Raw genomic sequence first — 22,289 nt, forward strand, 5'->3', positions numbered from 1 at the left:
CCATCTTAGGAATTGTATTGTTCATACTATTCCTAAGATGTCTGCAGAGTTTAGAAATAGTGGGCGCATTGTTAATAGCAAGAGTACTCGCAAATGTTTTTCCAGGGGCCAGAAAGTATGGTCTGTGGTGTGCCTGTGGGCCCCATTGATCACAGCAGGGTAAGTGTAGGGCATCGGAGTGGGTGTCACATGGGTTTAGAAGAAACAAATCAAGTACGTCAAGGGGACAGACACATGGAGTTTTTTTTTCAGGATTTCATGCTATACTGCTTTCTATGGGAAGCCCGTAGTCCCTAGGACAGCCATAGATTTGACAATACTGTCATATGCTGTATCTGAATGGCCATCCTCCATCGCACTTTGTGGGAAGCTTTTCTGCTTGCTACCACTTCATTGAAAGAATCAAGTGAAAAAGCGAGTACTTTGTTTATTGAATTGGCATGAAATAGAATTGCATAGTGTGAAACCAGAAAACCTGGGATCAGTACCGGCTTTTCCACTTGACCAAACAATGATCCTAGGCAGTTGTTTTATTTCACTTAGCCTCTTCTTTCTTCATTATCTTATAATAGGGCACCGTAAATATATTGATTCAGGATGTGCGATGTACAAAACCTTCTTTTGTGTTTGGTTTAATAAATATAATCTCTATGTACACTAACAACCGAGGGGGCCCACAGTGGTCGACGTAACAACTGACTTGCCTCAATGTTGGCATTATTGTCTTGGTGGGAGGAGGCATGAACGTTTCTATGTTTGTTTTTGAAAACTGCCACATTAATACAAATACTTCTTAATGCACTGGTATAATCTGATGTACCAAAGTGAAACACTTCTGCATGTTTTGCAAGATGTCTTTTGAAAAGTGTTCCTAAAATGAAGTTGTTCAAGACCTCTTATCTGATTCTTTTCGTTTACTTTAGAGAGTAGGTAAATACATGTTTATCCTTTTAGTTAAAACAACAAGTGATGGACGGAATGCTGAACATTGTCAAGCACTCACCCCCAGTCATAGATCTGGGTTTAATCCATCGTTCTTTTGCTCACCATGCCACCCCAATTTGGACCCAGCCATATGCAAATAAGTCTTCACCCTGTTCCTCATGGGAACAGTCCAGACCGAACTGCCAAGCCAGGTCCTCACTGGACCGGAAACAAGCATCCTGGGACCGGTTTCGGGGTTTCACCCCTCATCAGCCAGGCTAGCTTGAATCCAGTGGCATGGGAAGCACGGGACCCACGTCTGGGCATACCCTTCCCACTTAGGGCGACAAAGCAAAAACAACAAGTGATGGACGGAATGCTGAACATTGTCAAGCACTCACCCCCAGTCATAGATCTGGGTTTAATCCATCGTTCTTTTGCTCACCATGCCACCCCAATTTGGACCCAGCCATATGCAAATAAGTCTTCACCCTGTTCCTCATGGGAACAGTCCATCACTTGTTGTTTTTGCATTTGTCGCCCTAAGTGGGAAGGGTATGCCCAGACGTGGGTCCCGTGCCTCCCATGCCACTGGATTCAAGCTAGCCTGGCTGATGAGGGGTGAAACCCCGAAACCGGTCCCAGGATGCTTGATTCCAGTCCAGGGAAGACCTGGCCTAGCAGTTCGGGCTGGACTGTTCCCATGGGGAACAGGGTCAAGACTGATTTGCATATGGCTGGGTCCAAACTGGAATGGCATGGGCAGCAAAAAAAACGATGGATTAAACCCAGATCTGTGACTGGGGGTGAATGTTTGACAATGTTCAGCATTCCGTCCATCACTTGTTGTTTTTGCATTTGTCGCCCTAAGTGGGAAGGGTATGCCCAGACGTGGGTCCCGTGCTTCCCATGCCACTGGATTCAAGCTAGCCTGGCTGATGAGGGGTGAAACCCCGAAACCGGTCCCAGGATGCTTGATTCCAGTCCAGGGAAGACCTGGCCTAGCAGTTCGGGCTGGACTGTTCCCATGGGGAACAGGGTCAAGACTGATTTGCATATGGCTGGGTCCAAACTGGAATGGCATGGGCAGCAAAAAACCGATGGATTAAACCCAGATCTGTGACTGGGGGTGAATGTTTGACAATGTTCAGCATTCCGTCCATCACTTGTTGTTTTTGCATTTGTCGCCCTAAGTGGGAAGGGTATGCCCAGACGTGGGTCCCGTGCTTCCCATGCCACTGGATTCAAGCTAGCCTGGCTGATGAGGGGTGAAACCCCGAAACCGGTCCCAGGATGCTTGATTCCAGTCCAGGGAAGACCTGGCCTAGCAGTTCGGGCTGGACTGTTCCCATGGGGAACAGGGTCAAGACTGATTTGCATATGGCTGGGTCCAAACTGGAATGGCATGGGCAGCAAAAAAACGATGGATTAAACCCAGATCTGTGACTGGGGGTGAATGTTTGACAATGTTCAGCATTCCGTCCATCACTTGTTGTTTTTGCATTTATCCTTTTAGTTAACCTCTTTCTAAATGTTAGTACTTTCTCAAGTAAACAGCATCCCAGTACTGCTGCTCACCGGGGAAGGGGGGGGCACATGTAAAGGTCGGGGACCGTATGTGGCCTTCCTGGCCCTACATATGACTTGTTTATAGTGTATCTTTGTTTTCAGTGTTTATTTTTCAGCTCCTTTGGAATGGTGTAGCGTATCTTTGTTTTTACTGCTGACACATTGCCTATACAGTTGGCAACTATGTTGTAAAACAACAATATACTGTGTACAATACCATTGCAAGATTTCCTCTCAATGCTGTATTTATTTTTTCTTTTTTTATATTACAATCATATGCCCGTCAAGATTGTGATAGCATTTTTTTCACATTTTGATTCGTTTAATTTATCTTCTATATGCTTGTGAGACTTTGGGCAATATGTAGCAAGCGTTTTGCATGGTGCAAACAGCAAATTTCGCTGTTTGCGCCATGCAAAACGCACATTGCGATGCTCATTCCCATTTTGCGAGCCTGTAACCTGGTTACCGACTCGCAAAATGGGAATGCGACTCGCAAATAGGAAGGGGTGTTCCCCTTCCTATTTGTGATTCGCATCGCAATGTAGAATTGCTTTGTGACCACGAACGCGGTCGCAAAGCAATTCACAGTTAGCACCCATTTCAAATGGGTGCTAACCCATTCGCAAAAGGGAAGGGGTCCCATGGGACCCCTTCCCCTTTGTGAATGCCTCTGAAAACATCTTTTCAGAGCAGGCAGTGGTCCTGTGGACCACTGCCTGCTCTGAAAAAATGAAACAAAAACGTTTAACTTTTTCGTGTGTATTGCAACTAGTTTTCCTTTAAGGAAAACGGGCTGCAATCCAAACAAAAAAATACTGCTTTATTAAAAAGCAGTCACAGACATGGTGGTCTGCTGTCTCCAGCAGGCCACCATCCCTGTGAGTGCTGCGAATCGCAAGGGGGTTGCAAATTGCGACCCACCTCATTAACATTAATGAGGTGGGTCTTTGCGACCCCCTTGCGATTCGCAGATGGTGTCAGGGACACCATCCTGCATCTGGGTTTGTGAATTGCAAATTGCGAGTCGCTCAGACTCGCAATTTGCAAGTCGCAAACTTGGACTTACCTACATCTGGCCCTTAGTATGTTGATTGCGGATGGTTATGTGAGTGAGTGAAGAATAATCCAGTAGGTGGATGAATGAATGTATAGGTGACAGTGCATGTATGATGACTTGTGCCTAACCTAATCAGTGACTGAAGAGACACTTGTAGTTATAAGCCGGCCTATTGGCATTGGCAGTGCTTGTTTTCCATTTCATTGGCAGCTAAAATCAGTGTGACGCAGGTGAAGTGCTGTTTGTTCGATGAAACTAAAGTAATATTCATTTTGCACTTAAATTGTGTAGAAGCATCTCAAGCCAAGCACCCACAGTGATATTAGGGACAACAAGGTGACAAAGCATGCTGGGAAACATCAGAAAGCCTCCTGAATAACCACATTGAAATTGTCAGTACATAGATTTTTTCCATGACTTGAGTTAAGTTGTGCTCTTCCATCCAGTTCTGATGCTTGCTTAGATAAAATCTGACACCAAAAGCAGGAGGCAATAGCAAAGCCAATAAGTCTCACATATGCAAGAGCTACTAGCTTTGCTAATGTGAGGCTTCATCTCTTTAGTATCTATTTAACACCTAAATCACAATCCTTGGCTTTTTGTTAAAATGTGAGTCTACCGACTGTATCACATTTAATCCGAAGGCATAAAAAAGCAACAAACTACGTTCGAACTTGAGTGCTGACAGAGGTAAGAAAAACAAAACAATTGCGGGCAGCGGGGGGAGTGAGGTGCATGGGAAATAACACAAAGGAGGCATGGGGGAGGAAGGAGGTATTACGGCAATGGTGCTTTCACTTCACTCACAGATACCACATCAAAACACTTGACTGATCAATGAAGAGAAATATTTACTGAAAAGGCTGGATTTTGTCTGGTCGTAGACAAAGGTCTTTAGTTGGGCAATCTCTGCAACCAGCAGTGGTGAGTGATACATTGATGGTCAGCATGGGTGCAACCGCTCCTCTCCTGTTTGATTTGGCATCTCTGGCCTCTCCTGACATAAGCAAAATCACCAGCCTTTGGAGCAGACTATGCAGCCTGTGCCCTGAGGTGCGACAGATTGAACGGAGGGTTAACGCTTTTAATCAGAGCTAATACATTTTCAAATTAATAAGTACTCCTTGTTGATTGGTGGATCCCATTCATTGACTGTGAGGACAAATTTCCCACCCCCTGCTAGGCCAGGTAGAGGGGCTTGAAGAGTGGAGGAAGAAAAAGTACCTCAATTGCGCCAGAGCAGCGGATGGAAACTGACTGAATTGAATTAATCTTTGCTTGGTCTCTGCTCCACTGTGGCAACCAGAAGTGATGTTTGACCAGCACTGTGCCAATAATGAAACCGCAAAGAAGAGTGAAGTTGATACCAAAAAATGAAAAGCAACGGACAGGTTTCAAACCATTTACTGACAACAACAGCGCTTGCAAGCGAGCGCTAGTGCATTTGGTTGCAGGCTCCATCTAAAAATGCCACTTTAAATAGGGAAATCAAATGTGTTTCACTAGTAACTTGCAGCATTTCATGGTAGTGCATGGAACTTTACAGAAACAAAATGCTTTTTACTTTCAGTTGTACCTTAGAAGAATTATGCATATTGACTTTGGAGATTGGCAGGGTTATAGGAAAGGTGGAGGGATACAAAGTGTCATTTCCCTTCTTCATGTGCCATATTTTTGATGAGCAACAGAAAAAAAAAACGGACATAATTGAACCAAATTTGGCATGTGCACAAAGTCCAATTAAGTCTGTGTATTTTTTTCTAATCATATCTCTATATTTAATATATAACCTAAATTTTTTGAAGTCTGCAGCCTTTGAAAAGCATGAACATGGTAATTTGAGTAGTAGTGGCAAGCTAATAGGCAGTTAGGATTTAAGCATAGTTTAGATGACCTCATGTTATGAGGTGTGTAGAATTGAAGGAAAACAGCACTTTGTGAAAGTGGGATGTGTATTTCACCCTAGGTAATGTCTGGATCAATTTACAAAAAACGGAATAAACTTACATCTTTGCTATTTTATTAGCGATGGAACTGTTATCCTGAGCTTTTGGGAAACCTCATCAATACGTAATAAAAAAGCAATGGTTATTATAACCATCCATGCATTGTGTTAATGTTAAACTATTTTGCAATTCTGACCGTCTGAACCTTCCGGACAAATGCGAACGTGACATCTTCTGTTTGGAAAACAAAATCCTTCTAGAACCTACATAGAATTCAAATATTTAATTTGATGAGGCTGGCTGCACTGATCAGTTTTTCGTATTGCTCTCGGAGATTCTTGTTTTTTTGACAGACCAGTGGTACTGTGAACTATTTACCTCGGAATAATGACGACTCACTCACTACCGCAGCAGTTCCTAACCTGTGATCCAGGTCCCTGCTGCTTACTTAGTTGGTCTGCTATTGCTTAGAAAGTTGAATAACATTAACTGATGAATCAAATGCATATGAGAAAAGAAGCAAAGTGTAAATTGAAAATTTTGAAGCGTTCTGTAAATGTGAAGTTATAAGTATTTGGAGGCTGAAAATTAGGCTGGTATCCTCAGATAGATTTTGTAGGAGCAGTGAAACTGCATCAAATAAAATATAATAAGGATGATGGGTGACTTCAATTGAATTAAAAACATCTCTAACCTTCCCATTAAAATTTAGCTTTTTAAAAAACATATTTGTGAATTAAATACAGTATATCATAAATTGTTTATACCTTTGATGAATGATTGTTTCTGTTTTTTTGTGTATTGTTTTGTGGTTCGAATCGTCAAAATTGTATAGTCACAGGTACCTAGAGTTCAATAACGATTTGGTGTGGTCTCTGGCTTCTGATAATGATTCAATGGACGTCTCTGGATTCCAGTAGGGGGGCACTGAAGTCAAAGGTTTAAGAACCACTGCACTACAGGACTAAATGTGTGACTTAGAGTTTTCTTGCAGATCACCGCCATTGGTGACGTAGGCCACTGCTATGCTACTGTGGTTTGGATCTCGGACTGAGATTTTACAAGGCACACAATCTGTTCATGTTGCATTGTGATCCAAAATTATAGCAATAGCTTACTGCAGTTGCCTTTTGGAAGCAATACATATTGACTGTGTAAAGGATGGTAAGCTTGAATTAATGCATGCTGTCAGTTTGTGGTTTGTTACTTGTAAGTCTGAAAATGGCATTTGAAATCTAGAGTAAGCCAGTGACATTTTGCATTTAATCTAGGAAAAATTGTTATATTGGTAATGATGTTCTTTCATTATGGTCTTCACTTGCAGGATTAATAAAACCTGTGCCAAACCGGGCTTGGTGGTTCATTTCTCCTTTCACTTTAAGAAGGCAATCTGGTGCAGCATAAATGCCTCAGGGCTACCTTTTGGTCCAATAGGATTTGCAAGTCAGTCAAGATTAATTTTACTTGGTTGTCAATTCGTTGAGCAAAGTACTAGATCAATGGGGATTGAAACATTGTTTTTGTTCATGCAGTGATTCTACTGATGACCATCCAACATTTAGTAACACTTCTCCTACCCTGAAAGAGCTATGTTGACTTCCTCTCAGTGCCAAAATCCACTTCAGCTCCTATTGTTAGATCTATACAGAACTTCACTTAAGTAACATGAACTACCTTCCCTAAAAATTCAGAATGTCTAATAGAACAAATACTGATAAATGCACATCCATGGGACCTCTGAAAATCTAGGAGTCTTAAAGTACAAACCATTAGGATCTCTGTACATGATCCGCCACTCAGAAATGATCTTAGTTTGCACATCAGAAGTGCTTCTTTGTAGGTGCCATTCAGGAAACGTCCAACATTCCCCGCTTTGTGGTTTTCCTACAGTCTTAAATTGTATCATTTGTCTTCCCTACCTCACTCGACAATAACTCTGTTCCTGATCTCTTTTGAATGTATTTATTGTCCTGAGGACTGATTGTAAACATACTTTCATTTCCCTGTATATCCATGTTTCCTGTATATCCTGTTTCTCCGTACAGCTCTGAGCTAGGTTAATGCTTTATTGCCCCCCTGTTTAGCCATTTTACGCAGTTGGGAAAAAAGTAGGCCACTCAAAGGAAAGGGGGTTAATAAAATACATCCAATAATAATAATACTTTATTTGTCTGTAAAAGCACAAAGAACAGTACAAACCATGACATGGACAAACTAGAGACATTAGGTAGTGGCCTTGTCTGTCCAGAGCTATTCCATTGCTTTTGCCCTAATGGACCAACTCCACTGCAGGTATTTGGCCACCTAAAAAGACCACTGGTTCTCTTGTTTCAGCACGTAGTAGTCTAAGCACCGGAAGATACTGTCTGCACCCCAACAACTTACATATTGGAAAAATCAAACTTTATCCTGGGCTGGATATAGCCGGGGCAGAAGAAGGTAAAATCCAGTAGAGATTCTTCTGTCTGCACGCATACCGGGAACAAGGTACATTTAACAATGTTAGTTGGCCATTTGGAAATGATGGGTAAGAGTGGTAGGGTACCATAACCGAATTTCAAGAACACATTTCTGGCTCCTGAGTAGAGCAAATAGTCAAAAAGGGCTCAAATTTGATATGCGGTTTGATTTTGAGAAAATCATTTGAGAGAGTGCCCTGATTCACTTTTGGCAGCTCCGGCTCCCATTTCCAAAAGGGTTCTTCAAGAGCCTCCCTGGAAATTGGTGGGAAATCATTGGAACAATATTCACAAAGACTGAACTCTGATAGTGTCCTTTGTGTAGAATAGCCTTTTAACTCTGCGCAATTTGTCTAGTGCAGCCACTTCTTTAAGAGCTTGATAATAATCATAAGGACCAGAGTGTGTTTGATGCTAAGCCAGTATAGCAAAGGGCACAGGTGAACCTTGAAGACCACAGTTGAAAGACCCATAACTCAAAGCAATAGTAATAAAGGGGGTGAATTTGGGAAAGCTAACTAGAGTCTTCAGAAAATTGTTTTCTGCAACACTCAGTTTGGCTATGTTTGTGTGACCCCCAGATCTCTGCCCCATACAGCACCCTTGCCTCTTCCTTCACCTGTAGACTTTTAAAATGGGTGAAATGAGCTTGATTCTTGATGGCTTGTAACATGTAAGAATTGCTGCTGCCTGATGCAGTAGACTCGCTGCACTTTTCTTGACCTGTGGTGTCGATGACATATTCTTGAATAGTGTGATTCCCAAGTAGTTAAACTCAGTAACTTTGTCTAAGGGCGTGTCATCAATAAGGATAGTGACTGTGAAGCACCTGTGCCAGTTAATGGCCATAAATTATATTTTGATGACCATGCCTCTTTCATCACAGAATGCCTCAGATCTATCCATTAGTGTTTGTAGGCCACCCGGGGTTTTGGAGATTAAAAGATTGGCCATTTAGATATAAAGAAATGGGGTCAGAGCAAGGACGCACCCCTGGTGGACACCCTTATGAATTCCTATCCAATTTGTTATTTTCCACCCTGGAAACCCAGCAAACTGCACGTAGGTATCTCTGTGCAACTGTCTAATGATATCCAGGAGATAGGGGTGCCGCTTGCTTGCTTTTAGTACCTTCCATGATTTAGGGCAGAGACCAAGCCGACTGCCATTTTCAAGTCCACAAATACCAGGTATAACTGAGATTTTTCGATTAAAACTGTCTTCTAGTAGCTAGTCATGAACCTGGAGACCTGGTTAATGGCACTAATCTGATTTCTGAACCCCGCTTACAGGTAGGACAGGGCACTTTTATCTATACAATGGTCCAGCTGGAACAGGATCGGTCTACTATAGACCTTTTGGATTACATTGATAAGGCTGATTGGTCTGTTTTTCAAGGTAGAATCCCTTTGACCCTTCTCTTATGGACTGTGATAATTTCCGCCGCTTTCCAGCTATGCAGGATTTCTTCCTAGCCATAATGAGGGCAGTTAGCATATGTTTATATTCTTGGCCCAAATCTCAATGTCCGAATAAAATAAAAAAAACAGTACCCTGCCAGGCCCTGCAGCTTTTCCAGCTGCTATGGACTTGATGGAGGGGGTGAAGGGATGTGGTGAAGATTTCAAAGTGGTTTCTTTGCCTACTCTTGGAACTGGTATCAGCTCAATTGCCCTTGCTGTTTTGCTTATCCATATAGTTGGCGTAGATAGGGGGAGTAAGGTGAAGAGTTCAGAATGGTTTGATCTACACTTGGAACTGGGGTAGAGGTGCAGAGATCTGAGATGTGTTTGTGCCAGGTCTCTGGGTCTGCAAACCTGGTTACAGGACTCTGCTCCTTATTGGCTATTAGCAGCCAGAATTGCCTGAATCCTTCTTAATTGCTGCTTCGTATGTGTCTTCCCAGAGCTGGGTGTTCGATTCGTCCTGGGCTCTAAGTAGAGTCTTTATAATTTTTCCTACAGACTCTAATAACAGAGACGATCCCTTTCACAAGGGCATCTCGTAGCAGTGATTTGGCCCTTATGCAATCTTTGTTGAACCAGGAGCAGCCACATTTAGGGTTACTACTTACATTTTTGCGGTGATGTATGAAGTATTCCCTCAGAGTCTTAAATAAGTCTTCATGTATCGTAAGCATGACCACCAATCTGCTTTCTAGGGAGTGAGCGCATTCTACCTCGGAGGTGGCAAGAAGCAAAGCCCTATTCATCTTTTCCCTGAGTTCAGGTTGGGCAGCAACTTTTGCCCATTTTACTATTCTCCATTGTTGGATAGGATCAAATCTCGAGCAAAGGGTACTGGAGCTTGTTCTGACTGGCTAAAAAGACTACTAAGAGAGCAGTGTAGTGCATTATTGCTGCTGTCAGTTTTGGGTATTACCCTGATATCCATTACAGCCGGCCATAGGGTGAGGGCTAGTCTATCATGCTGGTAGAGCCAGGACTGTTGAAGGTATCAGTTACATTCTGGTCTGAAGGAGTGTGGCATTGCATGGCTTCAACCCAAACATAACTGTGAAGGATTGCAGTTGGTATGCTGTGTCTGACTTGCGCATTAGAGGGGCAACATCAATGGATGGAATACCCCAAGCCTCATCCTCCGGTTCAAAGAGGGCTCTACTTCTCCTGTCTAAGCGTTTGTATGTCGTATTGAAGCCTCCTGCTACAATTAGGTGGTTATGTGTGGCAAAGGAGTTCCTATGATTGACAAGCTGATGTTTAATCTGCGATTTGCTGCCCCCGCTCCTTTTATTGTAGACATTATAAATTTAGTATGTACAGAAATCCGCCCCAGTGACCACAATGTCTTGAATTTCATGGTATGCTAGGTCAAGAGGGTGGAGTTTGGCATTCAGTGATGTACGGATCCAGATTAGAAGCCACCCCGATGGACTGCCCTTCTCCTTTCAACATGCTGGGTTGAAAAAATGAACAAACCACGATCTATGGACCGGTTCTATGCTCCTAGTTTCTTGTAAAAGACCTATGTCAAATTGATCGATAAAAGCTCCCCACTGTGGGTCACTGGGCTCGGATCTAATGCCTGCCGCATTCCAAGATAAGTTGGTTGTGGTCTGATTCATGGCATGAGAGTCAGGGGAGGGATTCAGAGATAAAGAAATCCTATCAGGGACATTGAGTACGCTTCTCCTCTAGTTTTGTCCCGATAGGCATGACTCCCTTGGGGCTGAATGGCCTGATACCACCAAAGGGGTTAATGCCTAGTTCCTAGTCAGTTCTCCATCGATCGATTGAAAGTTGAGGTGGGTTGGGAATTTAACTGCAGTTCAGGACTCAGAGGAGAATTTAATTTAAACTGGGTGGAGGTGCTGTAAGGATCTTTATGCAGTTCCAAGCCAATGAGCCCATTGACCAGAGTATACGATCTAAATATTATCTTAATAAAGTCAGGAGACCCTGATTTGACTCAAAAGTCATGGAGGTGTCTGGCGTGTACGATATCAGAACGTATGATAGAGTAACAATTTTGCACCGGCCTTATATAATGAACAGACTTGTTAAACACAGAATCATCATCCTTACGTGTCCCCGGTGGTAACCTTGGGACCCTTACCATGTAACAAGTCCCTAAGGTATCCTGTTGGGGGGGGACTCTTCTTCCCTATGGGTTGGTCCTTAAATGTGTTCTGGTTGGTAGGGACACTATTTCTTGCTTCACTAGATAGTTTTGGAGGTCCCAAACGGTCGAGGGCAGGTGGTGTGGATCAATGGGAGGAGCCTGTTGGGGAGTAATACCGGGTGTGAAATACATCAAATGTATCCCCAGTAGCTGTTTGTTTCAGTCATCATCTTGTATTTTTAACTTTCTCATTTTGCAATTGGTAACCAACAATGGACCTTATTGATTACACTTTTTGATACATTTGAAAGAGTTTAAAAGATCCCTGTATTGTTTGCAAAAGAGCACAATCCTAGTGATGTATTCTGTTTTAAATGCTGAAACTGTGTAATATATTCAAGTGCTAGTTTGGTGTGCTTACCTAAAAGTTGAGAATTGCAAGCATATTTCATTTATTTATTGCTTTGTGTGTGAAGAAGCTCAGATGGTTTTTGCTGAAAACCTGCTCGGCTATGCATGAATGACTCAAATCTTTGGGTTACAAAGTGTGTTGGGTTCGTGAAAATTGTCTTGCAATATATTCAAAATGCCTTGCCACCTTATTTTGGGTAGATAGTGGGTCAGCTAGAATGGGTCTGCAGGGATGAATCTGATCTTGATTTTGTCATCCCACTGTCCTTTTATTCATTTATAACTGTTTCTAAGCACCTTGCATCATGGGTAAAATTATGCAGTGAATTAATCCATCTCTTTGACAACCATCAAGCGGACATAGCAGGTGATTCAAGCTGATGGCAATATAACCAATTAAGTTGATATTTGGCTGATTTAATAAACGTCCGTTCTTTTAAAGTATCAAACTTTCATTTGGGCTGAGTTGTCTCGAACTAGTTCCACAATGGAAAACATTTTCTACTTTCCTCAAAGACAGTTCTAGGAGTAGGGGAGCTTATGGATAAACGTTGAAAATCTTTATTTGCACCAGATTTTCAAAAACAGTACCATTGCTTCAATGTCATCTGGCCATGTTGAGCAAATGTCTGGAGGGCCTGCACAAACTGTGCAGAAGGTGTGAGAGTTGCAGTGCCACAATGCATGAGACATACATGACAGCAGCACAGATACCTGTGCCTAAGCATTGAAAGAACCTTTTAAAAAATACCTTTCAGGGATTCCATTTAGGGGGACTAAATGTACTGTTTTTCGCTCTGCACTGTTTGCAAAGGCCTCTCTTGTCTGGGATCTCGGCTATTTGAGAAGGCACAGGAGACGGAAGATGGAGCTAAGAAATGTTCTTAAAACATTTGTAATTTTGGTGGAGAAGTGATGGTTGGTAAGGACTTTATTAGGATTTAGGACAGCTGTGAGTTCCTCAAACATTGTGACCAAAGGGGTACTTATGGTGGTGTAGCATGCAGAGTCTTCTCTGTTGGTTGAGAAGTGGTGCAAAGTGGAAGCTTGGTCTAGGTCATGCGGAGACAAGGGAGGAAGGGGTGGAATACATAATGTAGAAATGAGATTTGTTGGGCAAGGGGCTACCTGCGCTGCAGCTAACTGGGCCATTGCATTATATGGGAAATGGTTCTTGAAATCGGAGACTACTGCAGGTGAGGAGTTGGGTTGGACACCTTTCATAGGATGGGTGAAGAAAAGGCTGCATTTGTGAGATCTCAAGGTCAGTTAAGGCCATGACTTATGCTGGAGAGTATAACTGAGTGCCTAAGGGTGTCAGTCGGTTGGGAAAGGACACATTTATTTAAATTAGTTTTTTTTTCTAATTATAAAAGTTCAATCATGTGAGTACGTGTCTATCCAATCTATATTTAGCAGCACATACCGCTAAATATGACTATGCATTTCACCAGTGGTAGACACCAGCAAATGAAAGGATCTCTGGTACTCACTTGAGATGCAGTGTGTCTATGAGACAGTGGGCTAACCAAAGTTGTCTGTGCTTCTGTGTATCTACCCACCAGTTTGAGCTGGCTCCTGCGCATGGTTTACTCTTTAACAATGGAGACAAGTACTCAACCAGATATCTGTGTATTGGCTTGATCATTTCTTTGCTTCTGTTGTGTTCAGGCTGGAGTGTCTCATATATCGCAGCATTCACATTACTCCATGCTATGTCTCATTTCCAGTAAGTAATCTTTGGAGCGTCTCCTTTCATCCATTCTTTTACAATTCAATGGTTCGCCAGTAGAGGCAGTAATGCAGTAAGCTTCATGTTTAGGAATTTCCATTACGTAAAGAAAGCAAGTGTATGAAATATGCGCAGTATGTCTTTTGTGGGCACTTCATTGAGCATTTCAGAGTTTTTGAGGTGAAAAGGGTTAGCAGTTTGAGAGAATGAGAAAATGACCAAAGACTGACCAAAAGGGGCTGAAATATAACTTGTCCATTGATAATTTATTACAGAAGAGGCTGAATATACCAGGTCCATTAATGGCTTATTACAGAAAGGGCTGGATGCACTGGGTTCAGTAATGGCTTATTACAGAAGGGGCTGAATATACCTGGGGCATTAGTGGCTTATTACAGAAAGGGCAGAATATTCCTGGTTCTTCATAGCTTATTACAGACGTGGCTGAATATACCTAGTCCATTCATGGCTTATTACTGAAGGCGCTGAATATACCTGGTCCATTCATGGCTTATTACAGAAGGAGATGAATATACCTGGTCCTTTCATGGCTTATTACAGAAGGGGCTGAATATACCTGGTCCATTATTGGTTTATTACATAAGGGGCTGAATACGCCTGGTACACTCCTGGTGGAAGGGGCTGAATATACCTGGTCCAGTAATGGCTTATCACAGAAGGGGATGAACACACCTGTTCCATTAATGGCATATTACAGAAAAAGCTGAATATACCTGGTCCATTCATGGCTTATTACCGATGGGGTGAATATACCTGGACCATTCATAGCTTATACGGAAGGGACTGAATATACGTGGTCCATTAATGCCCTACTACAGAAGATGCTGAATATACCTGGTTCATGCATGGCTTATTACGTATGAGGCTGAATATACCTGTTTAAGAAGGCATGGGAGATGGAATGTGGAGCTAGGAAATGTTCAAAAGCTCTTAAGACGTTTGGAATTTTGGTGAGAAGGGGTGATGATTGATAGGACTTTATTAGGCTCTACCCTGATACAACTGTGACTTTATAAAAAATTGTGACCAATGGGGAACCGAGGGTGGGGAAGCTTGTAGAGTCTTATATGAGGTTTGTTCGGCAAAGGGCTGCCTGTGCTTAGGCTAACTGGACAATTGCATTATATGGGAAATGGTTCTGGAAATCGGTGACACCCTGCAGGTGAGTTGTGTTGGACACACTATACAAATGATGGGTGAAGGAAAGGTTTCATTTGTTGGATCACAAGGTCAGTTAAGACCATGGCAGGTGCTAGAGGGTATAATTGAGGACCAGGGAGTATGTCAGTTGGTTAGGAAATTACATATATATTTTTTAATTAAATGTTTTTTTTAACTATACAAGTTTAACCATGTGAGTAATGCCTGTCCAGTGTATATGTAGCAGCACAAACAGCTAAATATGACTATGTATTTCACCAGTGGTAGTCACCGACAAATTAAAGGATCTCTGGTGCTCGTTTGAGATGCAATATTTCCATGGGCCAGTGGTCCAACCAAAGTTGTCCATGCTTATATTTTATCTACTCACCAGTTTGAGCTGGCTCCTGCAGGGTTTGACTCTTTAACAATTGAGACAAGTTCTCACTCAGATGTCTGCGGATTGGCTTCTGTATTTCTTTGGTTCTGTTGTGTTGAGGCTGGAGTGTCTCATATATCTCAGCATTCACATTACAACCTGCTATGTTTCGATTCCAGTAAGTAATCTATGGAGCACCTGCCTTCATCCATCCCTTTACAATTTGATGTTTTGCCAGTAGAGGCAGCAGTGCAGTAAGTCTCACATGTTTAGGAATTCCCATTACATAAAGAAAGAGCAAGTGCGTGAAATATGCACAGTAAAGATGTCATTTGTGGGAATTTCATTGAGCATTTCCGAGTTTTTGAGGTGAAAATGGTAAGAACTTTGAGAGGGCGAGAGAAATCAGTGGAGAGACCTAATCTGCTTATCAGGTTGCTGAGACCAAATACTGACCAGAAGGGGCTGAATTTACTTGATCCATTCATGGCTTATTACTGAAGGGGCTGAATATACCTAGTGTGTTGTGTATTACAGAAAGGGCTGAATGCTCCTGGTCCATCAATGGCTTATTAAAGAAGGGGCTGAATATACTTAATCCATTAATGGCGTATTACAGAAGGGGCTGAATATACCTGGTCCATTAATGGCTTGTTAGAGAAGGGGCTGAATACACTGGTCCAATAATGGATTATTACAGAAGTGTAAGGAAATGCCTCCTTGGCATGGTTACCCCCTGACATTTTGCCTTTGCTGATGCTATGTTTTGATTTGAAAGTGTGCTGAGGCCTGCTAACCAGGCCCCAACACCAGTGTTCTTTCCCTAACCTGTACTTTTGTTTTACACAATTGGCACACCCTGGTATCCAGGTAAGTCCCTTGTAACTGGTACCCCTGGTACCAAGGGCCCTGATGCCAGGGAAGGTCTCTAAGGGCTGCAGCATATCTTATGCCACCCTGGGGACCCCTCACTCAGCACAGACACACTGCTTGCCAGCTTGTGTGTGCTGGTGAGGACAAAACGAGTAAGTCGACATGGCACTCCCCTCAGGGTGCCATGCCAACCTCACACTGCCTATGCAGTATAGATAAGTCACCCCTCTAGCAGGCCTTACAGCCCTAAGGCAGGGTGCACTATACCATAGGTGAGGGCACCAGTGCATGAGCACTGTGCCCCTACAGTGTCTAAGCAAAACCTTAGACATTGTAAGTGCAGGGTAGCCATAAGAGTATATGGTCTGAGAGTCTGTCAAACACTAACTCCACAGCACCATAATGGCTACACTGAAAACTGGGAAGTTTGGTATCAAACTTCTCAGCACAATAAATGCACACTGATGCCAGTGTACATTTTATTGTGAAATACACCCCAGAGGGCACCTTAGAGGTGCCCCCTGAAACCTTAACCAACTACCCGTGTAGGCTGACTGGTTTTAGCAGCCTGCCACACTCGAGACATGTTGCTGGCCACATGGGGAAAGTGCCTTTGTCACTCTGTGGCCAGTATCAAAGCCTGCACTGGGTGGAGATGCTATCACCTCCCCCAGGCAGGAGCTGTAACACCTGGCGGTGAGCCTCAAAGGCTCACCCCCTTTGTTCCAGCACCACAGGGCACTTCAGCTAGTGGAGTTGCCCACCCCCTCTGGCCCCGGCCCCACTTTTGGCGGCAAGGCCAGAGGAATTAATGAGAAAAACAAGGAGGAGTCACTGGCCAGTCAGGACAGCCCGTAAGGTGCCCTGAGCTGAAGTGACTCTAACTTTTAGAAATCCTCCATCTTGCAGATGGAGGATTCCCCCAATAGGAATAGGAATGTGACCCCCTCCCCTTGGGAGGAGGCACAAAGAGGGTGTACCCACCCTCAGGGCTAGTGGCCATTGGCTACTAACCCCCCAGACCTAAACACGCCCTTAAATTTAGTATTTAAGGGCTCCCCTGAACCTAAGAATCTAGATTCCTGCAACTTACGAAGAAGAGGACTGCTGAGCTGAAAAACCCCTGCAGAGAAGAAGAAGACACCAACTGCTTTGGCCCCAGCCCTACCGGCCTGTCTCCCTCCTTCAGAAGAAAACTGCTCCAGCGACGCTTTCCCCAGGACCAGCGACCTCTGAATCCTCAGAGGACTGCCCTGCTTCCAAAAGACCAAGAAACTCCTCAGGACAGCGGCCCTGTTCAACAAAGACTGCAACTTTGTTTCCAGAGGAGCAGATTTAAAGACCCCTGCAATCCCCGCAAGAAGCGTGAGACTTGCAACACTGCACTCGGCGACCCCGACTCGACTGGTGGAGAAACAACGCTACAGGGAGGACCCCCAGGCGACTCCAAGACTGTGAGTAACCAAAGTTGCCCCCCCTGAGCCCCCACAGCGACGCCTGCAGAGGGAATCCCGAGGCTCCCCCTGACCGCGACTGCCTGACTCTAAAATCCCGACGGCTGGAAAAGACCCTGCACCCGCAGCCCCCAGCACCTGAAGGATCGGAACTCCAGTGCAGGAGTGACCCCCAGGAGGCCCTCTCCCTTGCCCAGGTGGTGGCTACCCCGAGGAGCCCCCCCCTTGCCTGCCTGCATCGCTGAAGAGACCCCTTGGTCTCTCATTGAAACCTATTGAAAACCCGACGCATGTTTGCACACTGCACCCGGCCGCCCCAGTGCCGCTGAGGGTGTACCTTTTGTGTGAGCTTGTGTCCCCCCGGTGCCCTACAAAACCCCCCTGGTCTGCCCTCCGAAGACGCGGGTACTTACCTGCTGGCAGACTGGAACCGGGGCACCCCCTTCTCCATTGAAGCCTATGTGTTTTGGGCACCACTTTGAACTCTGCACCAGACCGGCCCTGAGCTGCTGGTGTGGTGACTTTGGGGTTGCTCTGAACCCCCAACGGTGGGCTACCTTGGACCCCAATATGAACCCCGTAGGTGGTTTACTTACCTGCAAGAACTAACATTACTTTACCTCCCCCAGGAACTGTGAAAATTGCACTGTGTCCACTTTTAAAATAGCTATATGTGTTTTATGTAAAAAGTATATATGCTATTGTGATTAGCAAAGTTCCTAAAGTACTTACCTTCAATACCTTTCAAATGATATATTACATGTAGAATTTGAACCTGTGATTCTTAAACTAAACTAAGAAAATTTATTTTTCTATAACAAAACCTGGAATTGTCTCCGAGTGTGTGTTCCTCATTTATTGCCTGTGTGTATGTACAACAAATGCTTAACACTACTCCTTGGATAAGCCTACTGCTCGACCACACTACCACAAAATAGAGCATTAGTATTATCTCTTTTTGCCACTATCTTACCTCTAAGGGGAACCCTTGGACTCTGTGCATACTATTCCTTACTTTGAAATAGTGCATACAGAGCCAACTTCCTACAAGAAGGATCTGAATATACCTGGTCCATTAATGGCTTATTACAGAAGGTGATGAATACATCTGGTCCATTCATGGCTTATTACAGAAGGGGCTGAATATACCTGGTCATTCATGGCTTACTACAAAAGGTGGTGAATAGATCTGGTCCATTCATGGCTTATTACAGAAGGGGAGGAATATATTTGGTCCATGAATGGCTTATTACACGTGGAGCTAAATATAATGAGGTTTTCATGTTATGCTCATATGTTTTTGTCTCATGTTGATGTAAATTACAATATTATATACTGTCTAAACTGGAGAATGGTACCGAACTTTGGAAAGTGAATTTAACTTCATGAGATAATTGTTAGTTCGACCCTAACGTGAATTATCGTTCTGCACAAAAATGTCTCCCTCATCAAAGGATATATGACCTAGTACGCACAAACACTGTTGATGGCTTTCCACAAGAAAGGAGAATCATTTTTTAAAATACAAGTCAGAGTTTGGGTGACATTACCTTTTGGCCTCTGCAAAGTGTTTGCCCAATTCATCAGCTTCCTTTTTTGTGCTTCCCTTTCAGCATACAGTGCTGAACAGGAAGGGTAGAAAATTCATGAACTTACATTCCAATCTAAATAAGAGTTTGATTCATAGATAATTTATTGAGCAGACATATTTGTATACCACTCATAACACTATTTTTTGGTGCTTTCCAAGGGATACACAAGCCTTCACATTGTTCTTTGTTTATTTATTTACAGATCCTGCTTCTGCAGAACGAGCAGCACAAAAACGAAAACTTCCCAGCCCTCAGCACTCCTCAAATGGCCATTCTCCACAAGAAACTCCAACAAGTCCAATAAAAAAGAAAAAGAAGCCTGGTGCAGTTCACAATAACAATAAAGATCAGGTAACATATATTTTTGTTAAGTATATTTGTTAATTATGGAAGAGGATGGTGTTACTTCGCGATACAGCACAAGCTCAACGCATTTGGAAGGTGGCTGTTGGACCTAGGACCTATACCCACACCCCCAAAGACCACGTAAGAAATCTAGGCCTCATCCTAGATGATAAACTCAACATGACTGCTTAACTCAATGCAGTGTGCATTTCCTGCTTCCACATCATATGCATGCTGTGAAAGATCTTCAAATGTTTGCCTCTGAAGACCAGCCGGACCGTCACACAAACACTCATTTGAAGCAGGCTGGACTACAGAAACACTCTCTGTGCTGGAATCTCCAGACAACTCCTTGTAGGAGGCTGGACTGGCTTGTAGTGAGTACCAAGGGGTACTTACACCTTGCACCAGGCCCAGTTATCCCTTATTAGTGTATAGGGTGTCTAGCAGCATAGGCTGATAGATAATGGTAGCTTAGCAGAGCAGCTTAGGCTGAACTAGGAGACGAGTGAAGCTCCTATAGTACCACTAGTGTCATATGCACAATATCATAAGAAAACACAATACACAGATATACTAAAAATAAAGGTACTTTATTTTTATGACAATATGCCAAAAAGTATCTCAGTGAGTACCCTCAGTATGAGGATAGCAAATATACACAAGATATATGTACACAATACCAAAATATGCATTAATAGTATTAGAAAACAGTGCAAACAATGTATAGTTACAATAGGATGCAATGGGGACACATAGGGATAGGGGCAACACAAACCATATACTCCAAAAGTGGAATGCGAACCACGAATGGACCCCAAACCTATGTGACCGTGTAGAGGGTCGCTGGGACTATTAGAAAATAGTAAGGGTTAGAAAAATAGCCCACCCCAAGACCCTGAAAAGTGAGTGCAAAGTGCACTAAAGTTCCCCAAAGGACATAGAAGTCGTGATAGGGGAATTCTGCAGGAAAGACACAAACCAGCAATGCAACAACAATGGATTTCCAGTCGAGGGTACCTGTGGAACAAGGGGACCAAGTCCAAAAGTCACAAGCAAGTCGGTGATGGGCAGATGCCCAGGAAATGCCAGCTGTGGGTGCAAAGAAGCTGCTACTGGACAGTAGAAGTTTAGGTTTCTGCAGGAACGACAAGGGCTAGAGACTTCCCCTTTGGAGGACGGATCCCTCACGCCGTGGAGAGTCGTGCAGAAGTGCTTTCCCGCCGAAAGACCGCCAACAAGCCTTGCTAGCTGCAAATCGTGCGGTTAGTGTTTTTGGATGCTGCTGTGGCCCAGGAGGGACCAGGATGTCGCCAATTGCGTCAGGGGACAGAGGGGGCGTCGAGCAAGACCAGGAGCCCCCTCAGCAGCAGGCAGCACCCGCAGAAGTGCCAGGAACAGGCACTACGAGGATGCGTGAAACGGTGCTCACCCGAAGTCGCACAAAGGAGTCCCACGTCGCTGGAGAACAACTTAGGAGGTCGTGCAATGCAGGTTAGAGTGCCGTGGACCCAGGCTGGACTGTGCACAAAGGATTCCCGCCGGAAGTGCACGGAGGCCGGAGTAGCTGCAAAAGTCGCGGTTCCCAGCAATGCAGTCTGGCGTGGGGAGGCAAGGAGTTACCTCCACCAAACTTGGACTGAAGAGTCACTGGACTGTGGGAGTCACTTGGACAGAGTTGCTGGATTCAAGGGACCTCGCTCGTCGTGCTGAGAGGAGACCCAGGGTACCGGTGATGCAGTTCTTTGGTACCTGCGGTTGCAGGGGGACGATTCCGTCGGCCCACGGGAGATTTCTTCGGAGCTTCTAGTGCAGAGAGGAGGCAGACTACCCCCACAGCATGCACCACCAGGAAAGCAGTCGAGAAGGCGGCTGGATCAGCGTTACAGAGTTGCAGTAGTCGTCTTTGCTACTATGTTGCAGTTTTACAGGCTTCCAGCGCGGTCAGCAGTCGATTCCTTGGCAGAAGGTGAAGAGAGAGATGCAGAGGAACTCGGATGAGCTCTTGCATTTGTTATCTAAGGAAATCCCCAAAGCAGAGACCCTAAATAGCCAGAAAAGAGGGTTTGGCTACTTAGGAGAGAAGATACACCTGAAGGAGCCTATCAGAAGGAGTCTCTGGCGTCACCTGATGGCACTGGCCACTCAGAGCAGTCCAGTGTGCCAGCAGCACCTCTGTTTCCAAGATGGCAGAGGTCTGGAGCACACTGGAGGAGCTCTAGGCACCTCCCAGGGGAGGTACAAGTCAGGGGAGTGGTCACTCCCCTTTCCTTTGTCCAGTTTCGCGCCAGAGCAGGGCTAAGGGGTTCCTGAACTGGTGTAGACTGGCTTATGCAGAAATGGGCACCATGTGTGCCCATGAAAGCATTTCCAGAGGCTGGGGGAGGCTACTCCTCCCCTGCCTTCACACCATTTTCCAAAGGGAGAGGGTGTAACACCCTCTCTCAGAGGAAGTCCTTTGGTCTGCCATCCTGGGCCAGGCCTGGCTGGACCCCAGGAGGGCAGAAGCCTGTCTGAGGGGCTGGCAGCAGCTGCAGTGAAACCCCGGGAAAGGCAGTTTGGCAGTACCAGGGTCTGTGCTACAGACCACTGGGATCATGGGATTGTGCCAACTATGCCAGGATGGCATAGAGGGGGCAATTCCATGATCATAGACATGTTACATGGCCATATTCGGAGTTACCATTGTGAAGCTACATATAGGTAGTGACCTATATGTAGTGCACGCGTGTAATGGTGTCCCCGCACTCACAAAGTCTGGGGAATTGGCCCTGAACAATGTGGGGGCACCTTGGCTAGTGC

At 44.3% G+C, this 22,289-nt stretch overlaps 1 protein-coding gene across 3 annotated transcripts in view; it reads left to right on the forward strand.

Moving 5' to 3' along the window:
- ZMYND8 (zinc finger MYND-type containing 8) overlaps positions 1–22,289 on the forward strand; it is a 602,889-nt gene that overhangs the window by 91,456 nt on the left and 489,144 nt on the right. For all 3 annotated transcript variants that reach the window (XM_069243462.1, XM_069243464.1, XM_069243463.1), the window contains exon 3: positions 19,345–19,493. In XM_069243462.1, the coding sequence (XP_069099563.1) occupies positions 19,345–19,493 (149 nt within the window). The remainder of the gene's footprint in view (positions 1–19,344; positions 19,494–22,289) is intronic.

The sequence above is a fragment of the Pleurodeles waltl genome, chromosome 7 (assembly GCF_031143425.1).
Source record: "Pleurodeles waltl isolate 20211129_DDA chromosome 7, aPleWal1.hap1.20221129, whole genome shotgun sequence".
In the NCBI taxonomy this organism is placed as follows: domain Eukaryota; kingdom Metazoa; phylum Chordata; class Amphibia; order Caudata; family Salamandridae; genus Pleurodeles; species Pleurodeles waltl.